The sequence below is a fragment of the Zonotrichia leucophrys genome, unplaced genomic scaffold (assembly GCF_028769735.1).
Source record: "Zonotrichia leucophrys gambelii isolate GWCS_2022_RI unplaced genomic scaffold, RI_Zleu_2.0 Scaffold_1264_13247, whole genome shotgun sequence".
NCBI classification, from domain to species: Eukaryota; Metazoa; Chordata; class Aves; order Passeriformes; family Passerellidae; genus Zonotrichia; species Zonotrichia leucophrys.
Genome location: NW_026993469.1, coordinates 1 through 10,043, shown reverse-complemented (window position 1 = coordinate 10,043; position 10,043 = coordinate 1). Strand labels below are relative to the sequence as shown.

Below are 10,043 nucleotides of genomic sequence, written 5' to 3'. Positions count from 1 at the left end.
AAAAACAATAAACATGGAGTAGTCACTAACAGTATGAGGGGCAGGATCCAAAGACCTGAGACAAAGGGGAAGCGACAACATGTACACTTGGGGGTAGAACCCTCTAGAACAATAACCCTATAGGGGAAACAAGTAACCAATAGGGGAGTAGAACTTGGAGAAGTTAGCATAACAACACTAAAGGCTTATTGAGTAACTGTCAAGTTCACCCTAAGTTAAACTAATCATTCCCAGCGCTTGAAACTCATGCCCAGTTCTTTTGGGGTAAAATCTGGCTGACTCTGAGTTACAGCTGGGCTAACTACCACAGCTCTACTTTGCAATGGCCCCTTAGGACCATGTAGCCCAACAGAGCCTCAGTGATGTCTTTGGTTCCACAAGGCTCTACAGTGTCACAATGGTCCCTTGGATCCATGGTGCTCTGCAGTGTCACAATGGCCCCTTCATTTCACAAGTCTCCCAAATGTCGCATTGGTGTCCATAGGAAGGAAACCACGGAGCCCCCATGTTTCTGGAGCTGATGAACAGCAACCACCAGAGGCCAAGGCAAGCCTGACTTGTCTGTCCTGGCAGGTTTGTTTGGAGCAACCCTTGGATATTCAACATTATGAATGTGGAATCCTAATTTCACAATTTTATGCCTGGAGAAGCATGATTTTTTCCATACAAAGAGAAACACAGAGCCCTTTCCAGTGTTTGTAAAATAGGTGAGTTCTGGCACTCAGGAATCAAAGACCAGCCAGACCTGTCTCTCCTGGCAGCTTTTGTCTGCAGCAATCCTTGGATACACAGAAATTTGGAGGTGGAATCCAAATTTAGCCTGGATACCTGGAATAGATGGACAGTTCTTTTCCATAAAAAGGAAAGCCCAGAGCCCCAGGGCTTCAGGGGCAGATGGAAGCAGCCTTCCACATTCCAAGGTCAGCCAGGCCTTTCAGGTGACCCCTGGGATACCAAGGCAGCCACACCTATTTCATGTTCGCTTGGTTCCACAGGGCCCTGCAGTGTCACAATGGCCCCTTGCTTCCATGACACCCTCAGGTGTCATAATGGCCCCTTGGTTACACAAGTCCTTAAGGAACTTAATGGTCTCCATGGTTTCACAAGGCCCCACAGTGCCATAATGGTCTTTGGGTTCCATGAAGCCCCTCTGTGTCATCATGGTCCCTGGATTCCATTGAGGCCCAGTAGTGCAACAATAATTCCCTTGTTTCGACAACTTCCTATAGTGTCACAATGACCCCTTCCCTCCATGAGGCCCTGCAAGGTCACAATGGCCCTTTGGTTCTTCGTCACCCCACAATGGAGCCACAATGGTCTCCATGATTCCATGGGGCCTTGCAATGCTACAATGCTCTCTATGGATCCACAGCAGCTCGCAGGATCACAATGGCCCTTTGGCTCTACAAGGCCCGGAAATGCAGCAATGGCCTCTTGGTGCCACAAAGCCCTGCTGCTTCACACAGGCCCCTTGGGACCATGCAGCTCAACAGAGCCACAATGATGTCCTTGGTTCCATGAGGCTCCACAGTGTCACAGTGTCAGAGTGGCCCCTTGGATCCATGGTACCCTGCAGGGTCACAATGTTCCCCTTGGTTCCACAAGTTCCTACAGTGTAACAGGTTCCACAAGGGCCTGCAGGGTCACCATGGCCCATTGGTTCCACAATGCTCCCCAATGTCACAATGGTCTCCATAGGAAGGAAACAAGCGAGCCCCAGTGGTGCAAAGGCAGATGAGAGGCAGTTGCCAGAGGCCAAGTCTAGCCAGACTTGACTGTATGATCAGACTTTGTCTGGGAGTAACCCTTGGATATAGAGAATTTTAGATGCAGAATTCCCATTTTGGCCATGGGCGCCTAGACAAGAAAGACAGTTCTTTCCTATAGGAATAAAAGCAAAGAGTTCAGTGCTTCAAGGTCAGATGGGAAGTAGCCCTTGACATGTCAAATTCAGTGGGACCTGTCAGACAGCCCCCAGGAATCCAAACCAGGCAGACCTGTTCCATGTTCCCTTACCTTCATGGGTCCTAACACTGTCACAATGGTCTCCTTGATTCCATGAGGTCTGGCAATGTCACAATGGCTTCTTGGTTTCATGAGCCCAAACAGAGTCACAAGGATCCATTGGCCCCACACAGCCCTGCTGTGAAACAATGGCTCCTTGTTTCTATTTCAAATCAATCCCAATCAAACCACAGTTTGATCATTGATCCTTGCTTTCATAGGGCCCATGATTTGCATAATGGTCTCCTTGATTTCATGATTCCTGGATTCCACAGTCTCACCAAAGTTTTCTTGGACCTGCATTGTCACAACTGACCCATGGTTCCATAAGGTTCCGTAGGGTCACTGTGGTTGCTCTCAGAGGCTGGATGAGATGGATGTCCTGAGACACCTTGGGATGCTCTCAATGCCCGTGTGGGGCCAGGGCCGGGTCAGGCCTTGGTTTGTGGTGGGACAGAGCCCCTGGCCTGGCAGAGCTGTCAATCACACAGCAGGGGGTGATATTAACCCAGCTCTGATTGGCCGAGCTGTCAATCAATCACACACTAGCATGAAGGCCCAGAGGCTTAAAAGCCGGAGCACGAGGCCAGCCTGTGGTTTGGATCCTGCCTTCTGGGATTCCTTGGTTGGTGATGCTGGGGTCAGAGCATTTTCTACCTATGTGTCTTTCTATAGATCTTCTGTCATTCTGTTGTTCTCTATTTCTGCTCCTTCTAATCCTACTTATCTGGGACATTTTTGGGTAACTTTACAGCAGAATGGTTAAAGAATTTTAGGCTAAATGTGTGGGAATCCAGGGCACAAGGAATATTTCTCTGTCTGCTCTGAGGGGTCCTGACCCCCAGAGAAACGCTGCCTTTAACCTTCATCCATGGAGAGAATTTCCAGGACTTTGAGACAGATTAGAATTCACCAAAGTGTATATTACAGGGTAGTATACTATGTCCTTTGGGTGAGAAATTTAGTTTTGGGGATTTTTAGTATGGTGTAGAAAGGAAGCAAGATGGAGAATTTGGGGTGCAGTCCCTGTCTTGTTCTTCATCTACTCCATTTTCTGCAGTGTTGGTGGCACAGGGTGATTGGTCAAGGAAAGCACTATTCAGAGGTTATGTGGACAGTCAAGGGATGAGTTATTGGTAGATAAGTAGAAATAATGTATGTTTTAAGAGTTAATTGGATAAGACAACTTTAAAAGACCTTTAAACTGTACATTTTAGAGCCATTTTATGGTGTTTTTCCAGCGTACTTAGCCTGGTGTGCACAGCATGCACAACTTTAGATAAGATAACAGAAAAAGAGAAGCTGAAGACTGAAAAATTCCCGTGCATCTCCTTTTACCTGGCACAGAAATGCTACAGGAGGGTTTCCCCCATCCAGGGAGCCCCCAGAAAGGCCGCATGTAAAACAAACATAAATAACTGATGCCCTAACAATGTTTGTAATAAGCTGGGTCTTTTCCATAAAGTTGTTTACTGAAGGGTGTTGTATTAACTGGCCAATCCTGTGAAATGCATTGATTAAAGGACCAGTGAGGTCCACCTGTAGCAAACCAAGGCATAAAAGAGGATTAAAAAACAGGTGGCTTTTAACTCTTTGCCCTCTGATCTGGGTCTGTGTTATCTCTGACTCATCAGTGAGATTTGGGGATCTGTGGGGGCTATTTGGGATCCTTTCTGTATTTTGTGACCAAACAGGAGCTTCTCTAATAAACTTTGCCTGAAGCTCCCACTGTGCCCATGACAGGAACCCCTGTGAGTGTCAGGCACATCTCGGCTCTTTGGCAGCCTGGGGACTCCTGGGATGTCACCGTGGAGCCCCCGTGAGTGCCTGTGACAGATCGGTGCCTTTGCAGCCCACGGTCCCCTGGGATGTCACCATGGAATGGCTGTGACTGCCTCTGACCACAGGGCTCTTTACCATCCCAGAAACCCCTGGGAGGTCTCCATGGAGCCCCTGTCTGTGCCTGTGACATTCCAGCTCTTGAGTAATCTGGCAACTCTTGGAAAGTCCCCATGGAACCCCTCTGAGGGCCTGTTACAAATCTGACCGTTAGCAGGCAACCATCACCAGGACCCTGTTGCTGTGCTCAGTTTCCATGGCAACCATCCCCAGCCCCCTGTTGCTATGGTCAGTCCCTTGGCAGCTCCATGGAGACCCCATGCCAGGGGTGGTTGCCATGGACACCAGCTCAGGCCTGCAGCCACAGCCCGTTGCCATGGCAACCATTGGCAGCCCCATCCCCAGGCTCATGGGATCCCAGAACCACAGAATTGGCTGAGCTGGGAGGGACCCATCAGGATCCTCCAGTCCAACTGCTGGCCCTGCACAGGACACCCCAACAATGCCAGCCTGGGCCTGGCAGCGCTGTCCAAACGCTGCTGGAGCTCAGAGAGCCCTGGAGCTGGGACCCTTCCCTGGGGAGCCTGGGCAGGGCCCCAGCAGCCTCTGGGCAAAAACCTTTTCCTGACATCCAACCTGAGCCTGCCCTGACTCAGCTGCAGCCATTCCCTCCACTCCTGTCCCTGGGCACCAGAGGGAAGAGGTTCCCACAGCCCCAGCCAGGGACCCGCTCCCAAGGCTGTTGCCATGGCCACCAGGGCTGGCACCAGCTGGGATGCTCGGTTTCCACGGGCCGGGGTTCAGGAATGGGATTCCCCAATTTCCTGCTCCCACTAAAACCGCACTGCCCTCGCTGCCCTCCTGCCTCCCATGGAAAGCACAAAAGGCAAAGATCCCGGGCTGGGATAAGAACAATTTATTGGGAACAGCAATGAGATAAGGAACAAATGGAACAGAAACAATATTGACAACAGAAGGGATAAATAAAACTGTTTACAGGGAAAACTAAAACACAACTCACTTGGTCTGCCTGGCCACAATTTCCCCTGCCTGGAAAGGACACCCTTCTCCTTAGGGAAAGAGAATCCCTTTGCTGCCCCTGGCAATGATCTGAGGTGGGAGTGAATGTAATGACAGGGCCATGGCCAGACCCTCTTATTCTTCCATCCCACATCATATCATTGGCAGGGGCAGGAAAAGGGACAGGTGTCTTCCCAGCATGGATCACAAGGAAAATGGGTTCCCAGGGCTCTTCCCAACGTGGGTTCTCCCATGGGTGATAAAGCTGAAGCAGTGCATGAACTCTTCCTGCAGTTGGGGCATGTGCAGGGTTTCTTTTACTGGTGACTCCGTTGGTGTCTGGTCAAGTGAGAGCTCTGGGTGAAGCTCTTCCCACACTGGGGACACTCGTAGGGTCTCTCCCCAGTGTGGATGCGCCGGTGGGTGATGAGGGTGGAGTTGTGCTTGAAGCCCTTCCTGCAGTCAGGGCAGCGGAAGGGCCTCTCGACCGTGTGAATCGGTGCTGGACGAGATCAGAACTGGTGTGAAACTTCTTCTGACACTCAGTGCACTTGTAGGGCTTCTCCCCAGTGTGGGTCATTTGGTGGATGATCAGTTGGGGCCTCCTACTAAAGGTCATCCCACATTCCCCACACTTGTATGGAATTTCCCCAGTGTGGATCCTCTGGTGGCAGCTCAAGAGAGACTTAAGACTGAAGTTCTTCCCACATTCCCCACATTCATAGGGCCGTTCTCTGGTGTGGGTCTTCTGGTGGGAGATCAGGTTAGAGTTCGGACTAAAGTTTATCCCACATTCCCCACACTCGTAGGGCCTCTCCCCAGTGTGGGTCCGCTTGTGCCTGATAAGGTGGGAGTTGCGCTTGAAGGCCTTCCCGCAGCTAGGGCAGAGGAAGGGTCTCTCATCCGTGTGAATCCGCTCATGCAGGAGGAGATCAGAGCTGGTGTGAAACCTCTTCTGACACTCAGGACACTCGTAGGGCCTCTCCCCAGTGTGGATGCGCCGGTGGCTGACGAGGGTGTAGTTGCGCTTGAAGCCTTTCCCACACTCAGGGCAGCGGAAGGGCCTCTCATCTGTGTGAATCTGCTGATGCTGGAGGAGACTGGAGCTGGTCCGAAACCTCTTCTGACACTGGGCACACTCGTAGGGCTTCTCCCCAGTGTGGATGCGTTGGTGGGTGATGAGGGCGGAGCTGCAGCTGCAGCCCTTCCCACACTCGTAGGGCCATTCCCCGGTGTGGATCATCTGGTGGCTCATCAGGGTGCTGCTCTGCCTGAAGCTCTTCTCACACTCTGAGCACTTGTAGGGCTTCTTCTGATCATGAAGCTGCTCATGGACCACCAGCTCTGTGCTCTGGCTAAAGCTCTGTCCACCTTCATGGCTCAGGGTGGGTCTTTCCTCCTGAGAGCACCCTGGGCTGGATTTGGAGCCCCTCTTCCTGTGGGATCTCTGAGGCATTTCCTCCCAGTTCGAATTCTGCACCGTGGCACTGCTCAAAACGGCCTCTTCCACAAGGTTCTGTTGGGGGAATTTGTCCTTCTTGGTCTCCATCCTCAGCTTCTTGTCTGGGGGAGGAAAGACAAGGAGAGGATGGGATTTGCCTCCGTGCCAGAGGGAAGGGGAAGGAGATCCCCCCAGTGCATCCCCGGCAGGACAGCGTTGGCAGCAGGGTTGTCCTGCAGCCAGGGGCTGTGCTGGGCTGGGAGATGGAGCAGAAGAGAGGGGGAAAGGGGCACTGACTTCCTCCTCACCTGCCTGGGTGTCCTGGGGCATCTTCCTCTTCCTCGCAGTCTCTCCCTCCATCTGGCTAAGTTTTAGGAACGGGAAATTCTGTTTTGGGTGGAAAACAAGCAATGAGCACACTAAATTTTGCACCGGATTGAAGGCAAAAGAGGAGGAGAGTCTAAGTCAGAATTCCAATTCAAAAACAAAATTAGGATCAAGGCAATGATACAGAAACACTGCCTCAAACTCACAGAGTCAGGAAATAACCTGACACCCTGTTGGTCAGGGTGGTGGCAGCAGTCCCATTAAATGGTGGCTGCGGTCCTGTTGGAGTGATGAATGCGATTCTGTCCAAGAAGTGATGCTGTAGAAGGGTCTGGTCTTCCTCTGAAGGTCCAGTGGTGGTTATGGAGCTCTTGTCCTCTGGCAATCCAGTAGGCAAGCTGCTCCTGGTGTTGAAAGCCTCAGCTTATATCCAGGCAGGAATGCTTGGATCCTCCCCCTGGGCGGAGCATCCCACAATGGGATGATGGAATTTTATCAGTCCTGCAGAGACACTCAATGGCCCATTCACAGAAGATATCTCCCCTGAAGGGCATTATCAGGGGTGAGTCATGGAAGAGATAAAGAACCCTGCCTCACCTGTTTATAGCAGTTGATGAAGATGGGGATTGAAAACATGCATTTGGTTACATCTTGCATGGCAACCTGAAACAGTGGGGTAATCCCTGCTCAGGGGGTGAACACCACCCCCCTTACCCAAACTGGCTCAGGTGTAAAACCCCCACCCTGGGAAGGCCACACACACAGGGGACAATGTCACACTTGCCCTGCTCCAGGGGAGGTCTCTGTCCCTCTCACTCCCTTGCTCTCCCCCCCTTTTCTCTTTCTTTCCATCTCTCTCTCTACCTCACATTTACTGTTCAATAAAATCCACCTTGGATTTGGTCTTTTTAGCATCTTAATTGGGTCAGAGGAATCTCTCCAACAATTTTCTTAACCAGATTGCGACATTATTTTGCCATAGTGAGTTCGGGGCACTGTTCCCTGACCCCAAGTGCCTTTGACACCAGCATGGTTCCCTCCTCTGAGGAGGGTGTGGTTCTCTCTGGAAGAACTCTTGGAAACTTGGACACAGCTTCCTCTGAGTCACTTATGGAAGAACTGATGAGGAAAATGGCTGTTGTTGGTCTGGATTGTAAAGAAAATATTTTATTGTCCTTCCTTGAAAAGTTTATTAAAATCACTGGAGGAGAGGGAGCAAATGATACCAGCGAGATTGAAAAGGTTCGTTCACTCCAACATGAAAAACACAAGGCTGCTGAAAGTCCCAGAAGAAGCCCAGCTCAAGCAGCTAAATTCCCAAATAACTCCAGCCAGGGGTCTCCGGGAGGATTCTTTTGAGGAGCGTTCAGAGCCGGCAGATCCCGGACTTGAGCCCCGGATATCTCCAGGCTCCCTAAGAGGAGCTTTTTTGGGGGCAGAGGAGCCGCGATCGCCCCTCGGGAGGGTCCCGGGGGGTCCACATGGGGATGGCTCGGTACAAACAGGACAGGACATTGGTTTTGGAGATCCCCGTGGAACGGGGGACCCCCGGGGCGGGGAGAGGGGAAGGGGCGATACCGGAGCTGGGGGACCCCCGGCAGCCCGGAGATGAGGCGGGGACGGGACCCCCTGACCCTGACAGGGGTGTCCTGGGATGACTTCATGATGCTCGTACCCTCATGGGTCTGTTTAGCCCAGAAATGAGTTCTGCACCTTTAAGGCTGGTTCTGAGAGCGAAGCGAAGGAGGAAGAAGCTGCAGTTTGTTTTCAGAAACTGCACTCACTCCTCTACATTCCAGCTCCTGGATGGACAGACAGCAGGACAGAGCTCTCCTTTGCTTTTAATCAGTTTTTAGGACTCTGAGGCAGAGAAGTTCCCTGGACTTTGATTTTTCTTTTTCTTTGGAGCTGTTCAAACCTGCTCTGGACTGAACAACCAGAACACCACCAGCAGGTCCCGCCTGAGGCCCACTGTGATGGACCTGGGCCGAGGCATTTCCAGTGCTGGACGGACTGATAAGAGACTGATAGTCACTTATCAGTGACTGATAAGACACTGACAAGACACTGAGTGGGCCTAGCTACAGCCCAAGGAGGGACTTTTGGAGTTTGTCATCTATTTTGGAGCAGCAGGAGGTTTTATTGCTTAATATTGTTCAAATTTTGTGCTGGTGAATGATTTGCCCGTAAAATAAAGTTTTTTTAAGCCTTTCTCCCCGGAAATATTTTCCTGGACTGGCTGAGGGTGAGGCTGCTGAATCGGCATTCTAGAGGAAACTCCTTTTGGAGGGTTTCAACCAAATTTGCCCGAAACCAGGACAGGGTGGTGGAAAGAAGGGGGAACCCCAAGTGGCTGGATTGAGGGGAGGCTGGAGAGGGGGACCTTGGGACCCCAGAACCTCCCAGAATCCAAAAGCAGGACCCTGGATGGGGGGAATCCCCAGGACCCATGGGATCCCCAGCAGCCCTGAGAGAGGGGACCACCAGAACCCCAGAGGGATGAGACTGGAAATGGGAAACTCCTTGTGGTTTTTTTTTTTTCATTCACTCTTGATTTTTGGAGGTTTTTATGCACAGCAGGTGACTTCTAGAGATAGACTTGGGTGGGAGGAATCCCCAACCCAAGGCATTAACACCTTGTTTTTCCCCAAACCAGGATTTTCCCCAAACCTTCCCGCTGTGACATCCCCCCTGTCCTACTCTGGGTGAGCTCCATCCCAAACCTGATCCCAATTCTGGTCTCAGTCTCACTCCATGTTTAGACACACTCAGTTCTGTATTATTCTCATCCCAGTCCCAAACTCATCTATCCCAACCCCAGCCCGAAAGTCAATCCCATGTCTAGCCCTAACCCCAATCCCAGCTCTAATCCAATCTCAGCCCCAACTCCAAGCCCAGCCCCAATTCCAGCCCCTTCCTAAATCCTCAGCCCCAAACCAAACCCAGGTTCGGCCCCTCTGGGGGTTTGGGGGTGTCTCTGTCCCTCTGACCCCGATGATGTTTGGGTGGGGTCACACGTTTGGGGTGACGTTTGGGGTGAGTGAGAGGGAAAGAGACCCCCCCAGGCCTCCCCAGGGGTGAGAAGGTCGGAGAGCCCCCCCAGCCCCGAGCACCCTCAGCGGTGAGAGGGACACAGAGCCCCTGGTCCCCAGCCCTGCACAGGCATTGCCTGAGGCCAGAGGGATGGAGACCCCCTGAGCATCCCCCAGGGTGAGAGGACAGAGACCCCTGAGCATCCCCTGGGCTGAGAGGGAAGAGAGTCTGCCCTGAGCACCCCCTGGCACAGGGGTGAGAGGGAGGGAGACCCCCCAGGCATTTCCTGGGGTGAGAATGATGGAGACCCCCTGAGGAATGGCTCGGGTGAGAGGGACAGGGACACCCCCTGGGGAATGGCCTGGGGTGACAGGGACAG

General features: G+C 52.0%; 1 protein-coding gene across 1 annotated transcript; it reads right to left on the bottom strand.

Moving 5' to 3' along the window:
- Positions 1-5,239: 5,239 nt before the first annotated feature.
- Positions 5,240-6,664, bottom strand: LOC135442132 (zinc finger protein 3 homolog; the record flags this gene model as incomplete). Its single annotated transcript, XM_064701674.1, has 3 exons — positions 6,613-6,664; positions 5,656-6,426; positions 5,240-5,365 (listed from the first exon to the last, which is right to left on the bottom strand). Coding segments are annotated over exons 1-3 (949 nt in total), but the record flags the coding sequence as incomplete, so codon positions are not given.
- Positions 6,665-10,043: the final 3,379 nt, after the last annotated feature.